This window comes from Acinonyx jubatus, chromosome A2 (assembly GCF_027475565.1).
Source record: "Acinonyx jubatus isolate Ajub_Pintada_27869175 chromosome A2, VMU_Ajub_asm_v1.0, whole genome shotgun sequence".
In the NCBI taxonomy this organism is placed as follows: Eukaryota; Metazoa; Chordata; class Mammalia; order Carnivora; family Felidae; genus Acinonyx; species Acinonyx jubatus.
This window is the reverse complement of record NC_069383.1, coordinates 138,689,115-138,714,524: the sequence shown is the minus strand read 5'-3', so window position 1 is coordinate 138,714,524 and position 25,410 is coordinate 138,689,115. Positions and strand designations below refer to the sequence as shown.

General features: G+C 39.0%; 1 protein-coding gene and 1 long non-coding RNA gene across 15 annotated transcripts in view; one reads left to right on the top strand and one right to left on the bottom strand.

The window, feature by feature from the left end:
* The window catches only part of FHIT (fragile histidine triad diadenosine triphosphatase), a 1,399,071-nt gene that overhangs the window by 4,959 nt on the left and 1,368,702 nt on the right, over window positions 1–25,410 (bottom strand). For all 13 annotated transcript variants that reach the window (XM_053220342.1, XM_053220341.1, XM_015065266.3 and 10 more), the window contains one exon: window positions 23,965–24,074. In XM_053220342.1, the coding sequence (XP_053076317.1) occupies window positions 23,973–24,074 (102 nt within the window). In that variant the 3' untranslated portion in view covers window positions 23,965–23,972. The remainder of the gene's footprint in view (window positions 1–23,964; window positions 24,075–25,410) is intronic.
* LOC113593582 (uncharacterized) overlaps window positions 1–25,410 on the top strand; it is a 328,454-nt gene that overhangs the window by 263,491 nt on the left and 39,553 nt on the right. The gene's annotated exons all lie outside the window — the stretch shown is intronic.

Genomic DNA, 25,410 nt, shown 5'->3' with positions numbered 1-25,410 from the left:
GGGCAGAACACAGTAAACCCGCTGCTGGAAAATTCATGGTACTCGTTGAGCATTTTCCTGTTGTCCCACTTGAAACCAGTGAGGCCTCTGTCTTGTATGTTTGTCCCTTTTCCATCCCCTCCCCTGCATCTGTACCGAGAAGAGTCTCCTTAAAAGGCTTTCTCATTCAGAGGGAGCTTATGAAGAACAGGCTTTATTTGTCTCTAAATCTTCAGCTGATATTACTTTTCCCAGAGACTCAGTTGAAATGAAAAAGGATTACTTTATATTTACTTGCGTCTTTCATGAGAGAAACTAATTTTGAGGAAGAAAGTCCCTACAATGTGAAATACTTTCCCTTCTATCAAACTCTCCACAGGGGCAAAAGGAAAGCTAAAAGGTACACATGCTTTGTCATTTACTTTGTCTGACAGCTTCTTCTTATCATGGAGGGTGACCTTCCTACAGCATATTCCTTCGCTCTATTCCTGCTCTCCTGTTATAATAGAATTTTAGAGCCAAGTATGGAGCAGGCTACCTTTGATAATTAATGGCTCTGAGAGTTTGCTGAGTGTGTTATTTAATTAATGGCACTTGTGTCTGGAGTGTGTACAACTCTGTGGTTGAATAAAAGGTGTATTTGCTGAGGGATCATAGACAAATACTCCAGGATCATCACATAGAGAATTTGTCAGGGTTCAGCACATTTAGCAACCTAATGGGGTTATTATATTTTTTTGTTCTCTGCTCTTTAAAAGGTACTGATGTTGATATAACTCTGTTACTTGTGCATTGTGTTTGAGTTTAGATTACAATCCTCCCAAACTCCTTAGGCTAATGGATAAAAATCTATTACGTGGAATGGGGCCTTTCATAAAAAAAAAAAAAAAAAAAGAGAGAAAAGGAAAGAAATCTTTAATGCTGTATTTTGAGAATGAAAGTGATGGTTAAATAAGTTATAGTGTGCTTCACCTATCCACAACTGCAAGGAGACTAACTTGAATTATATTCAAGTTCTACATGGGACCAAAAACTGAAAAGTTGAAAACTAGCAAGAAAACACAGAGAACATTTCCATGCAAAGATGTCAGCAGTTCATACAGGGAAATCTCTACGGATCTATCTCTACTGTATTCAGATACAGGGGCACCTGGGTGGCTCAGTGGGTTAAGCATCCAGCTTTGGCTCAGGTCATGATCTTGCGGTTTGTGGATTTGAGCCCCGCATTGGGCTTGGAGCTGACAACTGGGAACCTGGAGTCTGCTTCAGATTCTGTGTCTCCCTCTCTCTCTCTGTCCCTTTCCAGCCTGTGCTCTCTTTCTCTCTCAAAAATAAACATCTATGTGTATAGAGACAGAGGCTTCAAATAATAAGGGTCCAGTTTAAAGCTTGTATTGTCACTCTGTGTGCCTAGACAAGTTATATCTGCTCTCTGGAAACACTGTTCCTTCCTTTGTAAAACAGTAGATTTGACTCCCTTCTAGCCCAAAGATGCACAGAGTCTCTGGTTTTTTCAGTAGGAACATGAAAGCTGACTGTCCCACTGATAGAAGAGATAGCTAATTGCTCACTTTTAGGACTTGAGAATTTTTTTTTCTTCAGCAAAGGGATTCCTTGCCAGGCATATAAATGTGCCTGGCAAGAGGATAAGAACACTCACCCAATCTCCAAAGCCCAGTCAGGTGGTCTAGGGAACAAGATTCAAGCCAGGAGCCTGCCTTCTTCCCCACTCCATCCTACCAGAGGCCTCCCCTATCATGGCAGACAGTGGAAACAGAGGCACCTGCACAACAAGTTCAATTGGAGTGAGGAAAGAGGCCCTGAAGGCTGTGCTCAGCAGCTTCTCCCCCTCCCCCCTCCCCAGGGTGGAATGGGAAAGCCATCTGTCCTGAGCACCTATCAGTCAGCTATTGTGATAAGGGGTGTCCGGTCTTATGTATAGAAACCAAATTTAGTCTTCACCTCAGCCCCATGAGGTAGGTATCATAACCCTAGTTTTTCAGCTGGGAAAGTGTCACATAGTAAGTACAAGATTGGGACCAGATGTGCTTACTTCCAGAGCTCAACCTCTTCACAACTGCAGGGGCCAATATGGTAGCCACTAGCCACATATGGCTAATGGGCATCAAAAAATGTGACTTGAGATGTGCAGAAAATACCAAATATCTCCTAGGTTTCAAAGACTTACTCTATAAAAGGAATGTAAAATAGCTCAATCATTTTTTTATATTTTGAAAATATTACAATGATAATATTTGGATATACTAGGTTAAATATAACATAGTATTAATTTTTTTTAAGTTTATTGAGAGAGAGAGAGTGCAAGCACATGAGCAGGGGAGGTGCAGGGAGAGACAGAGAGAGAGAGAGAGAGAGAGAATCCCAAGCAGGCTCTGTGCTATCTGCGTAGATCCCAACATGGGGCTAGAACTCAGGAACTGAGATCATGACCTGAACAGAAATCAAAGGATTAAAGGATTGTAATCTCAACTCATTTCCTATTTCAATGTATTCGTTCTTGGGTGAGTTTGCGGGTGTTGATAGGTATTTTAAGAGTCATAGTCAACAGAAGTTATATTTTTAACTGCAATATCACAAAAGCTTACCCAGAATGAGGGGAAGGTGTTAGGTTTGACTGAAAATACTTTCCTTTAAAATTTTTGCACTACATTGCATTTCCATCAAGTCTCATTCTTTTAAAGGATTAAAGAAATTAAAATTAACCACACACAAGATCTTCCACCTTAAAAGAAAAAATTGCCTGGAGAGATAACAGATCCTTGAGAAGAGAGTAATAAAGCAGGACTTTGATAGGGGTGTCAGAGATAAATGCTGATTTTGCTATGGTAGGCATATTCCTTGTTCCAAGTTGATAACTCTGGAATCTGTGGAGCCACCAGAGAGATTGGATAAGAGAATGGGGTAGCGATCTAAGAGCAGCCTAGAGCTCAACAGTGCAAAGATTTGGCTTCTGTCTGTGAGAAAGCTGCCTCTTTCTATAGCTCTAACTCTAGCTAATCATTTCTAATTAAAAAATGATTCAAGCAATATCATGGGCTTTCACTTCTTCAAAGCAATACCACACTGTCAGTTTGCAGCTTAAAGTGCCAACAGTTCTAAACTTTTTGTGGGCCTCATTGGAACAAGATGTAGAGCTTTAGCAGAGGGAAAATTGCTAAGAACATCTAATTACATTCAAAGCCATTTTTACCTGTCTTAAAGGAATGGAAATGATCTGCCAGTTTTTATAGACCTTCTTGACCTAAAGATATCTGCTGGCAGAAAGAGAATCCTCAATTGGGTTCTTTTAATGCTTTAATTATTACATGATCTATCATTTTACGCACTGACTCACACACTTTGAAAAATCTCTTAAATACGCATTAAAATTGATTGGCTAATCCTAGACCATGGGGTGGCTCTTTGGAGGGCATGTAATTGTGTGTGGGCATGGGGGTTAGGCACAAGTGACACAGAGTCAACTACTTTATGGTGGGATAAGTAGAGAAATCAATTTGGTCACAGGTACTGTTGACATTGTACTGCTGACTTGCACAGAACTCAGTTACATGCTTGCATGTTCTTGAATCAGTCTTACTGCTTTGGAGTCACCATCATTTCCTCAAGGGTAGGGATATACTTCACCTTCTATGCCTCAGTGCTTGGCTCAAAATGGGATCTCAATAAACAGCTGGTGATTGAGTCCTAGAACCTCAAGGTTAAGAGGGTCCTCTAGGAAGCAGTCTGTGCTCCTATTGAGCCAGGGCTCTTGATGGCAAGTAAGGAAACCCCAGTTCCAATAAGCTTCTGGGGAAAAGTGACATAATTACTGACCTTTTAACTGTGAAGGGTAGGGGCTTCTCCTGCATTACAGTTCTCCAAATGGTGATCAGGATGACTGCCAGTAATCTCAAATATGCATCACCCCTTCAAGGGCTTCTCTATGTAGAGACACCAAAGGGTAGAGAACAACTCTACTAAGCTGAGTGGGGTAACATGCCCAGACTGTGGCCAGTGGATGAGATTGGCAGTTCCAAATTCCAATGTCTGCCACACCCCATCCTATTTTCTGCTTGAATCTCTCAACAAGCTTTTCAGTGTTTTGAAATCCAAGAGTTAATTTCAGACTCTTGGTGAAAACCCTATCTTGAGAGGAAACCCTAACTGAAAGGTCTTGAATGGAGCCATTGGGAATCCTCATTGAAACCAGGAATGGAACATCTAATACATTATGGTCCAAGGTTGATTAGCTTTGATTCACTCCTGCTCACCAAATGCAATTTTGGCTTTTAGGAAAATACTCAGTCTGTAACTATGGCTGCATAGAGAGACGTGACAGTACTCTTTAGCAGAGTTGTGACAAGTGGATAAAATGACCCCTAGCACAGAAATCGTCAAATTCTGGCTCCTTTCTTGAAGTTAGTGAAGAAGCAAGAGTAAGTGGTGTCTGAAGCCTCAGCTTCATTGTATAATTTTTATTGTTAGTTAGCTAGGGTGTTAGTGGGGGAGGGAAGGAGGTTTCTAAACAGAGACCCACCAATTTTATTGTGAAAGTAAGTGTGGGCTCCAGAGTCAGACTGCCTGCACTTGAACTCTGGCTCTCTGTGTATAACCTAAGAGTCCTTGGGCAAGATCCATAGTGGCCATAAGCCTCCATTTCCACATCTGAAAATCAGGACAATGTCCACGGTTGCTGTGGGATTTAACTGAAATAAACCCTGTAAAGTGCTTGGTATAACTTGTCCATAATAAGTGTTCCATGAGTGGTATTGTTAAGAATCATTAATAATAACATGTCTTCTCTCTGGTGATCTCCATTACTTAGTTCCTGAAATCATGATCTTGTTGGCCAGTGTGGCCTCTTAAATTCAGGGAGATGGCCAAGAGGAGGAGAATAGGCTCTCTGATGTAGGAGCAGAGTGTCTGTAAGGATTACATGCAACGATTATTCTTTTTTGTTTAAGTCTATTATGGAATAATTGGATATCCAGCCAGCAATTAGACTGTACATTAAAGTCAATCTCTTCCTTCCTTTTATCTTTAAAATTTTTTATCTGATTTATTTTTAGTCTTTCTTAGTGTGAAATATAACATATACAGAAAAATGCAAAAGGTATATATAAATGTGCTATACATACATACACACGCACACACGTATATATACACACACAGCTTATAGAATTAATACAAAACAAACACGTCTTACCACCAGCAATGGCAAGGACTAGAACATTGCCTCCACCCTCCCACAAGCCACCCCCCATTTCCGTTCCCAATAACCACCCCTTTTCTGCCTTCCCCATAAGGTAAACCACTGGACTGATTTTATGGTGATTGCTTCCCTGCTTTCCCTTATAATTTCATCCTCTGAATAACTGTATCTGTAAACACTATAATTTACTTTTGCCTGTTTTTGAACTTTACGTGAATGTGCACATATGTATGTGTTCTTTTGTGTTTCTGTTGCTCCACATTCTTGCAAACACTTGATATCATTCTTGCAAACTTTTGACTATTGTGGGTGTATAGTGATAGTTCATTGTGTTTTAAGTTTACACTTTCCTGATGGCTAAAGATTATTGGCCATTTTGATACCTTTCCAAAGTGCCTGTTTCAATCTTTTTGTATTTTCTATTGGGATGTTGACTTTTTCTTAATGATTTGTAAAGTTTCTTTTTTCTTCTTTAAAAAAAATCTCCTGGGTGCTGGTCCTTTGTTGGTTACATATGTGGCAAATACCTTCCCCTATTCTGTGTCTTGCCTTTTCTCTCTCTCAATGGTGTCTTCTGATAAACAGAATTTACTTTAAGGTAGTCCAACTTATCAATCTTGTTTTTATGATAATGCTTTTTGTGTCCTATTTAAAAAGTCTCTCTCTATAGCAGGATCATGAAGATAGTCTCCTATATTATCCTCTAAATGCTTTATTGTTTTATACTTCCCATTTTGAAGTATAACCCACCTGGAATTGACTTTTGCAGAAGGTGTGAGGTAGGGTATAGTTTCATTGGTTTTCTAAATGGATATCCACTTTGTCCAGAGTCTTTTATTGGAAAGATTTTCTTTTCCACACAGCTCTGTGACTTCATTTTAAACATAAATCAAGTGTTCATGTATGCCTGGATCTGGGCTTTGTATTTTGCTCCATCTGTCTACTTATCCTTGCATTGATACCTTGCTCTTTTACTTTTGTAGCCTTGTAATAAGTTGATATTCTGTAGAGTAAGCCCTTCTATGCATCTAAGTTGTTTTTTAATAGTCTCTGGCTACATTTCCACAAGCATAATTAACTTGTAAATTTTCGCCACCACCACCACCACTACCACCAAAAATAGCCTATGGTCATTTTGGTCTGAGTTACGTTGAATTTACAGGTCAATTTGAATTGAGTCTTTATGAAATTGAGTCATTCATCTCTCCATTTATTTAATTATTTTTTTAAATGCCTCTTACTAATACTTTCTAGTTTTTTGTCTAGAAGCTTCCATATCTTTATTCCTAGGCATTTGATTTCTGATATTAATACAAGTATCCCCTGCTTTTTGAAAATTCTCTTTCCTTCACTTTGACAAAAGACCTACATTAGTACCTGTTTTTGCTAAAAGAAATATGAATTGGATTTTTGCTTTTATGAAAAGGGAAACAAAGCAAAAATTGTGTTCAGCATGTTTTTTGCAATGAATACCCCAAGCAGGGAGAGCAGCCCACCAAGCTCCTTCTCAGGGAACTACACTCAGCATCTCAGCATCAAGCCACCATGGCCTTGACCTGTGTCTGTGAGCATCTGTGCTTTATCTCCATTTATTTTGTGCATCCATTAGCAAAATGTGTCCTGAAGTCATGTGACTAAAAAAGCCTAAGAGAGTTTATTTTTGGGTCTGGGAATGCTCACAAAAATTTCCATATAATAAGTTAATGGTAATTGCTTCTTTGCTTTACACCATTTCAGCTTACAAAAGGTTTCAAAGGAACACTCTACTTAGAGATAGTGGGGAAACCTGTATAAGCTAACTTCAAATTTTTTTTCATTTTCTAATTGTGTGGCTGTTATGGACTGAATGTTTGTGTCCCTCCAAAATTCATACATTGAAGCCCTAAACTTCAATGTGATAGTAATAGGCAGTAGGGCCTTTGGAAGGTAATCAGGTTTAGGTGAGGTCATGGGGACTGAGGGCCCCTATGACCTTATAAGAAGAGTAAGAGACTAAAACTTGTTCTCTCTCCTCCATGTGAGAACATAGTGAGAAGACAGCCATCAACAAGACAGGAAGAGGGTTCTTACCAGAACTCATCAGTGCTGGCACCCTGATCACACAGCTGCCAGAACTTGTGAGACATAAATTTCTATTGGTTATGCCACCCAGTCTGTGGTATTTTAGTAGCTCATGCTAAGACAGTGGCTAACTTTAGTGTCTGACTTCTGATTTCAGCTCAGGTCATGACGTCATGGTTTGTGAGTTTGAGCCCCACTGTGGGCTCCACACTGACAATCTGTGGAGTCTTCTTGGGATTCTCTTTCTCTAACCCTCCCCTGTGTGCTCTCTCTCTCAAAATAAATAAAAAAAAACTTAAAAGTTTAGAGGGAAGGGCCAACATGGCAGAGAAGTAGGGGCAAACCATATGTCCCATGTCTCTCAAACAAAGAAGCCAAAGGACTTTAAACACCAGGGTCTGGGAGGAAAAGAGACTGAATCTACTAGGAAGAAAATGGGAAAGCTAGAAAAAAGATAGAGCACTAATATAGCAGTGCTCACAGGTGCAGAGCACACAACAAGCTTTTAAAACACATCAGGGACAGAAAAATAGACATAATTATGAAATGAAAGAATTATCCTCAAAAAAATTCCAGGAAGTAGTGACACCTAACTAACTGATCAAAACCGATTTAGACAATATAACAGAACAAGAATTTAGAATAATAGTCACAAAATTAATCACTGGGCTTGAAAAAAGCATAGAGGACAGCAGAGAATCTATTGCTACAGAGATCAAGGGAGTAAAAAATAGTCATGATGAATTTAAAAAATGCTATAAATGAGGTGCAAAATAAAATGGAAGTGGCCACAGCATGGATTGAAGATGCAGAGGAGAGAATAGGTGAATTAGAAAATAAAATTATGGAAAAAGAGGAAGCTGAGAAAAAGAGAGATAAAAATATCCAGGAGTTTGAGGGGAGAATTAGAGATCTAAGTGGTGCAATCAAATGGAACAATATCCATATCATAGGAATTCCAGAAGAGGAAGAGAGAGAGAGAAAGGGGCTGAAGGTGCACTTGAACAAATCATAGCTGAGAACTTCCCTGATCTGGGGAAGGAAACAGGCATTGAAACCCAAGAGGCACAGAGAACTCCTTTCAGACATAACTTGAATCGATCTTCAGCATGACATATCATAGTGAAACTGGCAAAATACAAGGATAAAGAGAGAATTCTGAAAGTAGCTAGGGATAAGTGGGCCCTAACATACAAAGGTAGACACATAAAGGTAATAGCAGACCTATCTACTGAAACTTGGCAGGCCAGAAAGGAATCGCAGTAAATCTTCAATATGATGAGCAAAAAAATATGCAGCCAAGAATCCTCTACCCAACAAGTCTATCATTCAGAATAGAAGGATAGATAAAGGTTTTCCCAAATAAAAACTGAAGGAATTCATCACCACTAAACCAGCCCTAAAAGAGATCCTAAGGGGGATTCTGTGAGTGAAATGTTGCAAAGACCACAAAATACAAGAGACATCACTACAAGCATGAAACCTACAGACATCACAATGACTCTAAACCCATATCTTTCAATAATGACACTGAATGTTAATGGACTAAATGCTCCAACCAAAAGACATAGGGTATCAGAATGGATAAAAAAAACAAAACAAAACAAAACAAAAAACAAACAAACAAGACCCATCTATTTGCTGTCTACAAGAGACTCATTTTATCATTTTAGACCTGAGGACACCTTCAGATTGAAAGTGAGGGGAGGGAGAACTATCTATCATGCTACTGGAAGTCAAAAGAAAGCTGGAGTAGCCATACTTATATTGGACAAACTAGACTTTAAATTAAAGGATATAATAAGAGATGAAGAAGGGCATTATATAATAATTACAGGGTCTATCCATCAGGAAGAGCTAACAATTATAAATGTCTATGCATCGAATTCGGTAGCCACCAAGTATATAAAACAATCACAAATATAAGCAACAGTATTGATAAGAATGTGGTGATTGCAGGAGACTTTAATACTCCACTTATAGCAATGGATAGAACATCTAGACAGAGAATAAAGAAACAAGGGCCCTGAATGATAAATTGGATGAGATGAACTTGACAAATCAATTTAGAACTCTGCATCCCAAAGCAACAGAATATACTTTCTTCTTGAGTGCACATGGAACATTCTCCAAGATAGATCACATACTGGGTCACAAAACAGCCCTTCATAAGTATACAAGAATTGAGATTGTACCATGCACACTTTCAGACCACAATGCTATGTAACTTGAAATCAACTACAGGAAAAAGTCTGGAAAACCTCCAAAAGCATGGAGGTTAAAGAACATCCTACTAAAGAATGAGTGGGTCAACCAGGCAATTAGAGAAGAAATGTAAAAATATACGGAAACAAATGAAAATGAAAATACAACAATCCAAACGCTTTGGGATGCAGCAAAGGCAGTCCTGAGAGGAAAATACATTGCAATCCAGGCCTATCTCAAGAAACAAGAAAAATCCCAAATACAAAATCTAACAGCATACCTAAAGGAAATAGAAGCAGAACAGCAAAGACACCCCAAACCCAGCAGAAGAAAAGAATAATAAAGATCAGAGTGGAAATAAACAATATAGAATCTAAAAAAACATTAGAGCAGATCAATGAAACTAAGAGTTGGTTTTTTGAAAAAATAAACAAAATTGATAAACCTCTAGCCAGGCTTCTCAAAAAGTAAAGGGAGATGACCCAAATAGATAAAATCATGAATGAAAATGGAATTATTACAACCAATCTCTCAGAAATACAAGCAATTATCAGGGAATACTATGAAAAATTATATGCCAATAAACTGGACAACCTGAAAGAAATGGACAAATTCCTAAGCACCCACACACTTCCAAAACTCAAACAGGAAGAAATACAAAATTTGAGCAGACCCATAACCAGCAAAGAAATTGAATCAGTTATCAAAAATCTCCCAACAAATAAGAGTCCAGGACCAGATGGCTTCCCTGGGGAATTCTACCAGACACTTAAAGCAGAGATAATACCTATCCTTCTCAAGCTATTACAAAAAATAGAAAGGGAAGGAAAACTTCTGAACTCATTCTATGAAGCCAGCATTACTCTGATTCCCAAACCAGACAAAGACCCAGAAAAAAAGAGAACTACAGGCCAATATCCCTGATGAATATGGACGTAAAAAATTCTCAACAAGATACTAGCAAATCAGATTCAACAGCATATAAAAAGAATTATTCACCATGATCAAATGGGATTCATTCCTGGGCTGCAGGGCTGGTTCAATATTCACAAATCAATCAATGTGATACATCACATTAATAAAGGAAAAGATAAGAACCATATGATCCTGTCAATCGATACAGAAAAAGCATTTGACAAAATTCAACATCCTTTCTTAATAAAAACCCTTGAGAGAGTCGGGATAGAAGGAACATACTTAAACATCATAAAAGCCATTTATGAAAAGCCCACAGCTAATATCATCCTTAATGGGGAAAAACCAAGAACTTCCCCCCTGAGATCAGGAATACGACAGGGATATCCACTCTCACCACTGTTATTTAACATAGTGTTGGAAGTTCTAGCATCAGACAACAAAAGGAAATCAAAGGCATCACAATTGGCAAAGATGAAGTCACGACTTTAACTTTTTGGAGATGACATGATACTATACATGGAAAACCCAATAGACTCCACCAAAAGTCTGCTAGAACTGATGCATTAATTCAGCAAAGTCTCAGGATACAAAATCAATGTACAGAAATCAGTTGCATTCTTATACACTAACAATGAAGGAACAGAAAGACAAAGAAACTGATCCCATTCACAATTGCACCAAGAATCATAAAATACCTAGGAATAAACCTAACCAAAGATGTAAAAGATCTGTATACTGAAAACTATAGAAAGCTTATGAAGGAAATTGAAGAAGATACAAAGAAATGGAAAAACACTCCATGTTCATGGATTGGAAGAATATCAATGCAATACCAATCAAAATTGCACCAGCATTCTTCTCAAAGCTAGAACAAGCAATCCTAAAATTTGTATGGAACCACAAAAGACCCCAAATAGCCAAAGTAATATTGAAGAAGAAAACCAAAGTGGGAGGCATCACAATCCCAGACTTTAGCCTCTACTACAAAGCTGTAATCAGCATGGTATTAGCACAAAAGCAGACACATAGACTAATGGAATAGAATAGAAACTCCAGAATTGGACCCACAGAAGTATGGCCAACTAATCTTTGACAAAGCAGGAAAGAATATACAATGGAAAAAAGACAGTCTCTTTAACAAATGGTGCTGGGAGAATTGGACAGCAACATGCAGAAGAATGAAACTAGACCACTTTCTTACACTATTCACAAAAATAAACTCAAAATGGATGAAGGACCTGAATGTGAGACAGGAAACCATCAAAACCCCAGAGGAGAAAACAGGAAAAAACCTCTCTGACCTCAGCCGCAGCAATTTCTTACTTGACACATCTCCAAAGGCAAGGGAATTAAAAGCAAAAATGAACTATTGAGACCTCATCAAGATTAAAAGCTTCTGCACTGCAAAGGAAACAATCAACAAAACTAAAAGGCAACCGATGGAAGGGGAAAAGATATGTGCAAATGACATATTGGACAAAGGGCTGGTATCCAAAATCTATAAAGAACTCACCAAACTCCACACCCAAAAAACAAATAATCCAGTGAAGAAATGGGCAGAACATGAATAGACACTTCTCTAAAGAATACATCCAGATGGCCAACAGGCACATGAAAGGATGCTCAACGTCACTCCTTATCAGGGAAATACAAATCAACACCACACTCAGATAACACCTCATGGCCATCAGAGTGGCTAAAATGAACAAATCAGGAGACTATAGATGCTGGCAAGGATGTGGAGAAACGGGAACCCTCTTGCACTGCTGGTGAGAATGCACACTGGTGCAGCTGCTCTGGAAAACAGTGTGGAGGTTCCTCAAAAAATTAAAAATAGATCTACCCTATGACCCAGCAATAGCACTGCTAGGAATTTACCCAAGAGATACAGGAGTGCTGATGCATAGGGGCACTTGTACCCCAATGTTTATAGCAGCACTTTCAACAATAGCCAAATTGTGGAAAGAGCCTAAATGTTCATCAAATGGCAAATGGATAAAGAAAGTTGTGGTTTATATATACAATGGGATACTACTTGGCAATGAGAAAGAATGAAATCTGGCCTTTTGTAGCAACATGGATGGAACTGGAGAGTGTTATGCTAAGTGAAATAAGTCAGGCAGAGGGGCGCCTGGGTGGCTCAGCCAGTTAAGGGTCTGACTTCGGCTCAGGTCATGATCTCACAGTTTGTGAGTTCAAGCCCCACATCGGGCTCTGTGCTGACAGCTCAGTGCCTGGAGTCTGCTTGGGATTCTGTGTCTCCCTCTCTCTCTGCCTTTCCCCTACTTGTGCTCTCTCTCTCTCTCTCTCTTTCTCTCTCTCTCAAAAATAAACAAAATGTGAAAAAAAGAAAAAAAAAGAAATAAGTCAGGTAGAGAAAGACAGATACCATATTGTTTTCACTCATATCTGTATCCTGAGAAACTCAACAGAAGACCGGGGGGAGGAGAAAGGGGGAAAAAATTACAGAGAGGGAAGGAGGCAAACCATAAGAGACTCTTAAATATTAAGAATAAACTGAGGGTGGATGGGGGGTTGGGGGGAGGGGAAAGTGAGTGATGGGCATTGAGGAGGGCACCTGTTGGGATGAGCATGGGTGTTGTATGGAAACCAATTTGACAATAAATTTCATATTAAAAATAAAAAAAGCTTAGATATATTGATCTTATATTAAGAGGTCTTGTTAAGTTTAATCACTAATTATAGTTGTTTCTCAGTAGATTCATTTCTGTTTTCTGCATGTATCAAACTATCTACAAATAATGACAGTTTTATTCCTTCCTTTATAATCCTTCTATCTTTTGTTTATTGTTCTTGCCTTACTGTACTACCTAGGACCTTGAGTACATTGTGAAAAAACAGGGCTCATAGTGAATATTCTCATTTACAATCTCAGATAAATAGTTTACAGTGTTTCATCCTGAAGTACACATTCCCTCTAGTTCTAGTGTCCTGGAACTTGTATATTTATTATGTTGGATGTTGAATGTGATTAATATATTTTTCTGCATCTACTGAGATCATCCTTTCACCTAGCTTTTATTAGTCTGGTGAAAGTGCTTGAAAGTCTAATGTAAAAGCACACTGCATTGGTCATAATGTATTATCCTTTTCATAGATTGTGGATTCTCTCTCTCTCTCTCTCTCTCTCTCTCACACACACACACACACACACACACACACACACACACACACCATCTGTCTACCTTTCTGATATATTTTAGGACTTTGGTATGTGTGTTTCCATGTGCCATTAGTCTGGAGATTTCCTTTATGTTATGTTCTTGTCATGTTCATGTGCAAGGCAATTCCTACAACAAATTGAGAGGCACAAGAATTTCCTTCTCTTTCATTTTATTTTCTGTCAGAATTTTTCCAACAGTCATACAGATGATAATAATCTTATTCAGATTCTTGTTTCTTAATTGCATAGTAGAATTCAGCAGTAAAGCTATCTGGGTCTAATGCTGTCATTGTGAGAAGGGTTCTAATTTAGGTTGGACTTCGGTTTAAAAATTTTTTTTTAGTATTTCTTTATTTTTGAGAGACAGACAGAGGGGGACACAGAATCCAAAGCAGGCTCCAGGCTCCGAGCTGTCAGCACAGAGCCTGACACGGGGCTCGAACTCACGAACCGTGAGTGAGATCATGACCTGAACTGAAGTTCACGCTCAACTAACTTTTTTACTTTGTGTCAGTTTGGGTAAAATGTATTTTTTCTAGAAATTTACAAATTGAACCCCAATTTTCAAATTTATTGGTCTAAAATTATTCGTTATATGCTCTTTTCCTTTTTAATGACTGCAATATTCAGATGTTTAACATATTACTTTCAGCTTTTATTTCCTTCCATTAAATGCACAGCAGTCATAATTTAAAGTAAGTTACTCTATAAACACGTTTAGTTGCATCTACCATTTTTAGTTTTCTTCATTTAGTTCAAAATTGTTTCTAACTTCCATTGATTTCTTTTTCTTTAGAATTCCTTTTGGATGAGTCAGCCAGTGACAAATTCTCTCAGCCTTGTCAGAAAGTGTGTTTATTTCACTTTTATTCTAAAAGAATGTGTTAACTGGCTATAGAAATCTAGGTTGATGCTTATTTTCTTTCAGCTCTTTATTTTTTATTATTATTATTATTTTTTTTAATGCTTATTTATTTTTGGGACAGAGAGAGACAGAGCATGAACAGGGGAGGGGCAGAGAGAGAGGGAGACACAGAATCGGAAACAGGCTCCAGGCTCTGAGCCATCAGCCCAGAGCCTGACGCGGGGCTCGAACTCACAGACCGCGAGATCGTGACCTGGCTGAAGTCGGACGCTTAACTGACTGCGCCACCCAGGCGCCCCTCTTTCAGCTCTTTAAAGATGTGATTCCATGGTCTTGTCATTTTCTTTTTTGTTCTTGTTGCCTTTGGTCTCTTCCTTTACTCCTTTGAATGTAAGGTTTTCCTACCCTACCCCCACTATTAAACCTGACAACTCACTCTTTGTCCTTCTGCAGTTTTATCATGATAAGCTTAGGTGGGGATGCCAAACCCCCTGCTCGGAGTATCGTGTGTTCTTGAATTTTGGATTGGTGGCTTTTGCCAGTTTTGAAAAATTCACAGCTATTATCTCTTTAATTATAGCTTCCACTGGAAGTTTTGGAATGGTGAATACATATCTATGAGGCCTTCTCATCATATTTTATGTCTTCTGACCTTTCTTATCCTTTTTCCCACTCTTCCTTCATCTCTTACTGGTTCATGCTGAATATTTTCATATGGCTCATCTTTAAGAATTTAGTAACTTTCCTTTTCCTGCTAAATTCATTCCTGGGGTTATTGTATTTTTGTGTTCTAGAATTTCTATTTGGTTCTTTTTCACATCATCTCATTTTCTTATAGATCCCAGCTCTCAGGAAAGGTTTTTAAAAATCTTTCCTTTCTAGAAACAAGTTAAACATAGTTATTTTAATGACTACTTCTGATCATTCCGATTTTAGGTATCCTACGATTCTAATCCTATTTGTATTGACTCGTCTCCAAATATGCTATGGGGTATGTGTGTGCACATTCATGTGTTGGGCATTTGAAGAAAATAATTTGTAGACATGATTTAAAATCTTGGATGATATTATTTTCTTCCAGGGATTTTTTTTCTTTGCTTCTGCCAGGAACCTAATAAGACTAGCAAGTTGGGATTTCACATTTCCAAGACTGAAACTTTCTTGATTGCCCAGATGATTTGAAATTGTGCTGCCGCTGGTAGCAGGGCTGGCTTACATCTGGGTCACTCTTTTTTTTTAATTATTTATTTAAAAAAATTTTTTTTAATGTTTATTATTTGAGAAAGAGAGAGCAAGCAGGAGAGGGGCAGAGAGAGAGGGAGACATAGAATTGGAAGCAGGCTCCAGGCCCTGAGCTTCCAGCACAGAGTCCAAAGTGGGGCTCGAACCCAAAGACCATGAGATCATGACCTGGGCCAAAGTTAGCCGCCTAAACGACTGAGCCACCCAGGCGCCCCTGGGTCACTCTTTTTTGAATGGTATCACCTTCTCAGATTTTTGCATGCCCACCCAGGTATGGAGATTTAGAAAGTGCTCTACTATTGGAAACCTAGGTTTTATTGTTTTAGCCCCATCTGCCTCTCCAAGACACAAATACCCTCAGCAGAAAAGCAGCCCCAAATGCTAGGCTCCTCTCTGGATTTCTAGCTGCTCTTGGATCTTGACCTTATTATATTCCCTTGCTGCTTTCTTACCTTTTAGCACATGTTTGTGTATATTCTATAAAATTTTTTCCTAGTTGAACACTGTGGGATATTTAATTCAAATTATTTTGTATGGTAGGAATAAAAGCAGAAGTCATACCTTTTCTTTTCTCTTTTGGTGGTCTGAAAATATCCTGCCCTACAGGTTGTATTCTTTAATTACTGTTTAAACTAATTTATCATTACCTGAACATTTCCATAATTTATCATCTTTAAAGTATAATTGAAATCACAGGGAAAATAATGAATCTACATATTGGCACAAGTAATGGATACTCATAGTCTCCACTGCTCACCATTTGTGATAAATTGGAGGTAGCGGAACATACTGAAATGTCTCTTGTATCATCAGAGAAGTATTAAATCTAGAATGAGTACAATTTAGAGCTGTTTTTGCTAGTGTATTTCCTAGACATTACTTTGCATTATTCTAAGAAAAACCTTAGGATATAATTAAGGTGCTTTCCACAATAGTAATTCGGATACAGGAAAAGTGAGGCACAATAGAATGATGTGTCCAAGTCCACAGAGTAAGTTTAGTGACTATGTTCCTAAGGAGTGAGCTTAAATTATTTAAGACATTTCCATTGACAGTAAAAAACAACATGGCAGACAATCCATACATTATTCTTAGGAAACTGAAAGTTGTCTTTTTATACTTTGATTTGGTGGTGAACATGTCTAGTGCATAGGACAAGTGACTAAATATATATATATATATATATATATATATATATATATATATATATATATATATATAATTTTTTTGTAGGGGGGCTGAGACATAATTTTCACCTTACCAGTCTTTTCTTTTCAAAGCACATTTTAGAAAGTTCTGTGTAAAGCTCCAGACAAGCATTTTCTTCAGAGGGGCAGGCATTATCTGCCACCTGACTTTCTCTTGATTCCAGATTATTTATGGGAGGCTGTAGTAGGGGAAACAAGATTTGCCTAGTGACAGGGTTGCAAAATGGTAATAGGTCAGTGCATTGGGGTCTGGGAAGGGCATGGCATGGATGGCAGGTATCTATCCCCTAAATGATCTGGCCCCGAGAAAGTGTAGGAGAGCTCCCAATATGGCTTCCATAGCACTGTCTTTCCTTATTTACCATTAAATGAGGGAAGAGGAAAAAGAAGGGGCACATTACAGAGAATTGGGCTGAGGGTCTAATTTTACCAACACTATTGAGACAAGTGGGCCTAATGGGATATTTTAATTCTGTAAATGTTGTTTCCTTAGCTCCTCTCCTTTCTTCCCTCCATTGTTTTTGGATTTTACTTTAATAAAGAAGATATAGTCTCCATTGCTCATCACTTAGGATAAGTTAGAAGGAATAAACCATACTAGGGCACCTGGGTGGCTCAGTCAGTTAAGCATCCGACTTCCGCCCAGATCATGATCTCGTGGTTCACAAGTTCGAGCTCCATGTCAGGCTCTGTGCTGACAGCTCTGAGCCTGGAGCCTGCTTCTTGGATTCTGTGTCTCCCTCTTTCTCTGCCCTTCCCCTGTTTGTTCTCTGTCTCTGTCGCTTTCAAAAATAAATGAAAGATTAAAAAACAGTGTCTTTTGGAAAACTGTTAACACCAAAAGGAGCACAATTTAGAACTGCCTTTTCTAGTGTGCCCTCATTGGTTGAGCACTTAACTTGATAGATGCCTGGAATGTCAAAATAATGGAGGACTTATTATGTAAGAGGTGGCTTAGGGACATGTTAGGGAAAGAATGGAATGAACTGTATAAACATTAGTTATGACAAAATGATAGGTTGAAGATTACTAATATGAATGTTTAGAGCCTTCCTTCATATTAACCTCCCACAACCTCTAGGAGATTCTTTTTCTACCCTCCTTTCTGGCAGAGACAAAGACAAAATGAGAAAAATGAAAAGAGAACACCACATAGAGTAAAGAGAATCAAGCATTGAAAGGAAAAAGAAAAAAAAAACAAGTCTTGGGAGTTGGTAAAATTTTTTGGAAAGTTTTTGCAAGAGTATGCATATTGATGTGTGATACATTATCCATTTCTGGAGATGTGGATCCTGGGGATGGTGATGATGATGGGCTTTGTTCTATTATTTTCCAAGATGCAACTAAAGCAAAGTTATTATTGGCATTTGGATTACACTTTTCTGAAAAGAACTCTGTGCTGAGGGTTCATGTCATTCAAGGATTCATGAGAGTTAACAATTAACCATGGGACATGAGTCATTTTTACTATCACTTGAACTAAATCTCAGTGGAAGAGTTCTCTAGATACTTTAGTCATCAATGGCCTATAGAAATATTTTGCCTGAACTATTGGCCACATGTAAGAGACAGCTGGATCTTGGTAAAATATTACAAAAATAATCTAAAGCTAAAACCCATTTTGAAGCCATGGGGTATAGACTGTCTCAGAATTTGTATAAAGGGAAGTTTTTCAAGTATAACTAGATGGTCATCTTTTTGGGCTGTGGCAAAATAAACCACTTAATAGGACATCAGGTTTGATTATTTCTACAATTGCTATAAATCTATGGTTTCTCATTCACTATTTTGACCATAGTGACTTGATTTATATTTAATCCAAAACACAGTCTTTAATTCCTTACTACTGAAATCTGGTTCTATAAAGGTAGTCTTCACAGAGTAAGAGGAGAGGCAGCACAATCCTCTAGAAACATGAAGTGCAGAAGAAGAAAACCCAAACTAAAATCTCTTTTCCAGCTGTGTTTAAAATGATGACTTTTTTTTATAAAGAGCTTTGAATATACTAAAGTGTCATTAGCCTTAAAGAATCTTCTCTTGTACTTCCATGGTAAAGAAAAATTTTGATTGTATTAATTTGGCAATGAATGTTGGTAAACACATTCATCGGTCCTAATCATACCTCCACATGGGGATTGCCTGGTAGGTTTAGGATTGAACTGCCAAGGAGCTGACATTAAAACCCTCCTCTCTCCTGAGAAAACATGAGAATACTATGATCGACTTTCTGGCCTTTCTCATCAGAGGCTGCTAGGCTGAGAGCAGACCCTCTCTGAGAAGGATGAGAATTTGTCCAAACTGGTGGGGTATGTTTTAAAAGGCACGATTCAGTGACCAGAACAGGTGCTAAATAAGCAAACCTGTCCTTTCTCGTCCACCTCGACTGTCCATGATTATGATATAAGTGTGGTCCAGTGGCTGGAATTATGGTGATTTTTCAAAAATGCCAGTGTCAAAATTTTGCCTCGACAGTATATCTGTAACTACTAATAATGCTGTTTTGGGCTGACTCAGTTGCTTTGAAATTGCATGGCTCTGTTATGAGTAATGAGAGGCAACCAATTATCTATAAAATAACGGCATGCACAGAGGAGAGTTTGATGAATTACAAATGAACTCTGCTGACACAACAGGGTGTGGAAACCTTCTCTGCTCTTCCTATCAGAGTTAGGGGTGATGCTTGCAGACTTTACAAGCAACTAGCCCACTCAGTTCTAACATGGGGTGGGAGCCTTCCCTCACTAGGACACATGGCATTGCTTTACAATTAAGTAGGAAGCTCAACACGGGTGTATAAAGGCAGCACACCCAGGTATGAAACACCTATGTAAAGAATTATTATGTTCCAGGAAAGATGCAGTTAGATAAGGGATATGGATGCACTGTAATCTGATGTGATTCAGAACACAGACCAAAAGAGCCATCACAAAGCCCCATCTCGGAACTCAGCCCAGTATGTGGGGAGCCACTGCACAAATTCACCTAAGCAGAAGGCAGGTGTTGAATTCATAGAACCAAGGGATTCCCACCCTCATCAGGGATCTGTCAGGTGGAGGAGCTTCATTCAGCAACACTTGGGCTGTTGTCTCTGCCGTGCCTGATGAAGGCAATGTCTGTTTTTCACTATTGCTTAAGAAATTGCAATTTAAAGTCATTTTCTGCTAGGAAAAGGATACAGAGAGTAGTCAAAACACCAAAACATCCTGCAGGATTACATGGGAAGATCAAGAGAATTCTATACATCTAAGAGAATGTTGATGCCCTGATGGCTTCAAGAGGCTGAGTAAAGAGTTCATAGTTTGAGGATGTTTATCTCTGTGGTCCTATGGCAGTCTTGTCATGCTTGGGGATTAATGGGGGTTTATACGTAAAGAAGATACAAAACAGGGGTTTCTACTTACTGAGAGGTTGCTAGTATTTCCACACCAAACATTCAGGAGAGAGTAGTTTTTCTGTTTTTTTTGTTATTGTTGTTGTTTTTGTTTTGTTTTGTTTTTGTCTATTATAGTCCCTTCCCCATATTGGGCCTCTCTGGGTACAGGTTTGCACACTGGTTTTTAAGATAGACTAATGGCAAACACAGTGTGGAGGCCAAGCCCTAGGAGTTGGTCTCCCAGGAGAAGCAGTGATTTCAGATAGATCCCATCAGCCTAGACACTAAGCATGCCTGTCAGGAGCAGTAGGGCATGATGTGGGGCTTGCTGCCCAGTGTCCTCCAGCCAAGTACAAGAGACTGGGCTCTTATCCCTAGGGAAGCTGACTCTGGTTCCCCTCAGGTGCCTTATCTTCTCCACATACCTGGTGAGAGACATGGGGAGCACTAACTTAGGGGGATTGCTACAGGTCTGGAGTCAACTTGCTCTGGGTTTGAATTCTGACCTCCATTGCTGTCTTCCAAAGACAGGTACCATTTGTCTGTTTATGATAATTTTAGATGATCTTCACTGAATCTCACTATTAATAAATTATTCCCTTTTAATCCTTTTAAATAAGTCAAATAGAGAGTCTTTGTTCTGGAATGGAATGCCTCTGTAACAATGGCTAGCCTCTCTTTTTAGCAAAGAGAGAATGAATCTCACTCCCAATGTCTATAGGCAAGCAACTATGCCAAGCTGGAATTCATCAGCATTGTTTTTCTTTCATATTTATTTTTATGCTTAATTTCTAATTGCAAATAATACTTGTTTTTCATTGACGTTAACATAGAACGTTTAAAAGTGAATCAGGTAAATAATGAGTAAACAATACCCTGGTACAGAGAGAGAGAGAAAGAGAGAGAGAGAGGCATGATGACATAGGAATGAGAGAGATTTGGGAAACACTGTATTTGCCCAAGGTCATATTACTTAGGTACTTGGTCACATGGTGAAGTGAAGAGGACAGGTGCCTAGATAAGAATTAGTTCAGTCTGGACAAAACTTGCAAGCAAGGAGAGTTGGAATGCAGGGGCTGTGTTGGCTGGGAAAGTGAGCTCTTTTAGCAAGATAGGCAGTCCAGAGACTAAGAGAATGGTCTTTGGGGTTTGAGTGTCTGGGTTCTATCTCAACTCTGTCACTTGGAACTATTTACCTTGTAATAACACTTAACATCATTGAGATTCAGTTTTCTTATTATCTGCAAGATGGGATAATAGAACCTGTATCTTAGAAACTTGGAAATGTTGGCTACTATTATCCTTTCCAGGGCTGAACCCTAGCCTGCCTGCCTTTGTGCGTGTTGTGAATTGTGCAGTCTTTCCAGGTAAGCAACATGAGTGTCTTCATACTGGCTCTGCCTAAGACCGACTTGCTGCTGAGGGTGTAATGGGGAAACCTTGGAGAGGTCAAGCTTATCTGAATTTCACATAAACAATGAATAATTTTTTTAGGTCTAGGTATATTCAAATATTGCATGACAGCCCTATTTATTAATGAAGTTTCAGAAGTTCTATGAATCCCTTAACATTACATAAACATTTGGTATGCAGATGCATTTTGAAAAGGAAGGAGAGTGGGTATCAAACCTTTGCCTCTAAGGGGAAATATATATTATCCCTTTATATTGCAGGAGATGATGGTGCTCTTGGTGAAATCTTAGGACCCTATGCTTAAGTCCCTAGCCTCCAAGTTACTAGTTGAGCTATTTGGCAACCCACATCATCATCGCTCCTTTTCTCTGTTCCTACCTCCGATGGCTGAGAAAACTGAAGGTGATTTGTTTGGTCTGTAACCAAAGGCCTTTAAAGAGAGATACTAATGCTAATTAATTTAAAAAAACCCACAGGAATTGTGGCAATAGTTTGTACAGCAAGCTGGGATGAATGTCTTTCTGGCAAGACTTCCAAGGCAAGTTGATTCACCCAGAAGACAGGAGATGTTAGGCCTCAAGGCATGACAGAAGCAAAAACTGGTGAAGCAAAGCATACAGGAAACTTGGGTAGTAAGTTTAAATCCTCTTAAAATGTCTAGAAAATGCATTCTAACACAGAGTCCTACAATTCAGCAAGCCTCAGGAAAAGTCTAGAGCTTTCTTGCCTTGATCTGGAAGTCCCTATTACATAAGAAACTGGAAGAAAAAAAGAAAAGATCAGCTTAGTAAGTTGAGTCTGAAGAACAGCAACCCCATTTGAATGGGACATCCCACAATGACACACTGGCTTTCAGAAGAGGAACAGAAGGAGATCTGCAGCCATGCCTATGGGTCTGTGTTCTTAGTTAGACTGGCTTGATCCAGAGGAAGGAAGGAAGGAAGAAGGAAGAAATGAGAAGGTGAACAGTAGAAAAGTTTAGAAATAAATGATCAAAGACAGCTTTTGCTAGCACTACACTATATCCCTTCAGGTAATTGAATGGAATGCAGCTGACAAGCCAGTGACATTCTCCAGTTTCATTCTCCAATGAAGTAAGTGTTCTAGAATGCAAGTGCCTGAGCACTAGGACATGCATGAACAATAATGGGGGAGACCTAGCTGATACTTGGTCTTCAAGTAATTGGAATACTTTAAAAAGGAGGCAGAGGAAAGAATGCCCAAGAAATGCACAAATACTAAAAACTAACTATAAAAGACTCCTATTTCAAAGGGAAAATGGAATACAATGAACATGTTTTCTACCTAAAAATCATGACCACTAAGCAGTGGATATAATTTTATATAATCCTGTTGCTACCAGTATTCACTAATTGTGTTTTTAATTTGTGTCTGATCTACTTCAACAGCTTATAGTATAAACACAGGACCAGATGAAGCAGACAATTCCCAAAAGGAAAAAAACTATTTAGGAGAGAGACACTTTATCTGAGGACCATGGAAGGAGTTTTGTTTGTTTTGTTTTGTTTTTAACAGGGTTGACAGATAAAATATAGGTGGTATTTTTTAGTCTAGGGATGCCCCCAATATTTCATGGCAACCCCATTTATTAGTACATTTCAGAAGATCCATAAGCTCCTGGATATTCTATAAATATTTGGTGCAGATATGCATTTTAAAAAAGGAAACTGGCTACAGCTTTCCACCAGAATCTTAAATCTGTCATCTCTCAACAGTTCAACATCATTAATGCAAAGAGATAATTCTATCATGTCTGCCCTTTCCCTGTGGCCTTGAGCTTCCCAGCAGCCAAAACTAAAGGGAATTTACAAAAGCAATTTACCTAATAGCAGCTGAAGAGAAGAGGCCCAAGTGGAAGAAAGACTGATCTGGTCAGAAGATAGTGAGTCAGCTGGCTCACAAGCCCCTTCCAGCCTATGTAGAAATCTGAGACTAGAGCTCTCAGTGGGTATTAACTTTTTAAAGGATCAGGTATGCATTACAAAAGATCTTGGGCTGCCTGGCAGGATTGAACTGGAGAAGGGCAGGATGGTGACCCAGGTGGGCTAGGGGAAGGTGGCTGGAAGGGAGCTGATAGTTATGTAGAAGGTGACATGGAGGCAGGGAGGAAGAGGAAACCCAGAGGTAGGAATCCCTGCCTCAAGGGTCAGGGTTTTTTCTGCTCAGGCTTTTATATCTTTTGAATTCCTCTGTACCTATTTTTATGTGTCCCCATCCTGGGCAGGGAGTCTCCTTCCAAGGCCCCATGGAAGCTGTGAGTGATGATGAAGGCACAGTCTTTACCTGCAAAGTCACTGAAAGTAGACCCTTAGTGCTGCAGCTTCTGATGCCATTTCCTCCTCAGATCTCCACAAGGTTGGGGAGTCCTCTTCCTCTTTGTCATGTTTCTGGAGCTTTGGAGAAAACAATGGAATAGGCTTATTAGTAATGGGTCCTTGGGATCTCTGAACAAGTGTTGTGCGGATGGCTAAACAGAATTTGCAAATCAGAGGCTGAAAGGTGTATGTCCTTTAATTGTATTGGTTGCCAAAATTTGAAAATGGGGAGGTGTCATGTAACTGTCCACATTTCCAGCTTTGGTGATAACATAACCAGATCAGGCTATGCTGTGGCCTGTTCGATGCCTTGTCTTGTCTGCTGGAGGCTGTAAGTGGGAGGTCACAGACTGGGGAGCTTCCTCCCATTTACAGTAATCCCCAGTACTCTCTGATCTTATGCTTGGCTGGCATCATTCATGTATTTTACTCACCATTCAATGAAGAAACTGTTTTACACCTACCCATGATCATTCTTCTAAAGTGGCCTATGGCTTCCCTACTATTCTCTTTGGCTTAGTCTCTCTTATGAGCTTGGAGCAGTTTTGTTCAGTGAAGCAAAATAGCCCAAGCAAAAATCTGTGATAACAGTACAAGAGCCATGAGTACTGAGTAAGAAATAAGAGCATATCCATTAAAAGAGGCTTTAGCAGGCAAACAGTTAAAAAAAATTAGAAAACATCAAGAAATTAACAATCGATCTAAGTCAATTAAATCATTTAAAAATCCTCTTCAAATACGCATATTTATTTTTAAAAACATCTTGTATATGTCTCAGATTTGCATATAGAGTAAATAAAATTTCCATTCTACCAGAGAGAGGATGTTCTCAGAGCTCTTCATTAAAAGAGCTCAATTTTCTCCCTTAATCTCCTATTGCAGTTCAGTTTTATTAACTAAATTTGTTATTCCTGTGTATGGCTTTATCCATTGTAAAATGCTGAAGGTATAAATTCACAGGATGTGCAGTGTAGTATTTTGTAAGTCGTTTGAAGAGATTGAGGTAAATGTTTTAACAGTACCAATGATGGCCAGTATTTATGATATGAACCGGTAGTTTCTTTGATGTATATTATTTCATCCTGCACCATTTCATTTAATCTGTACCATAATCCCTACACAAGGCAGGCACCGCCTAGCTCCATCTTTACCAAGGAAGAAATTGAGCTCTGAGGAAGTTCATTTGCTTGTCAAAGATCAGCCAGCTAGGCAGTGGCTGAGTTATTCCCAACAATGTTTGCCTTTTTATCTATCCTAGAGGAGCTGCCTGCCACCTGAGTGGCCAGTTCCACCCACCAGGCGCAGTCCCCTCCCCAGCCAAAAGGCAGTCCTTTGAAAAGCATCTTGCTGCCTCAGCAAAAAGTCTCTCCACTAACATAGTGGAGTTTGCTATCTTGGGCCAAAATCACTGTAA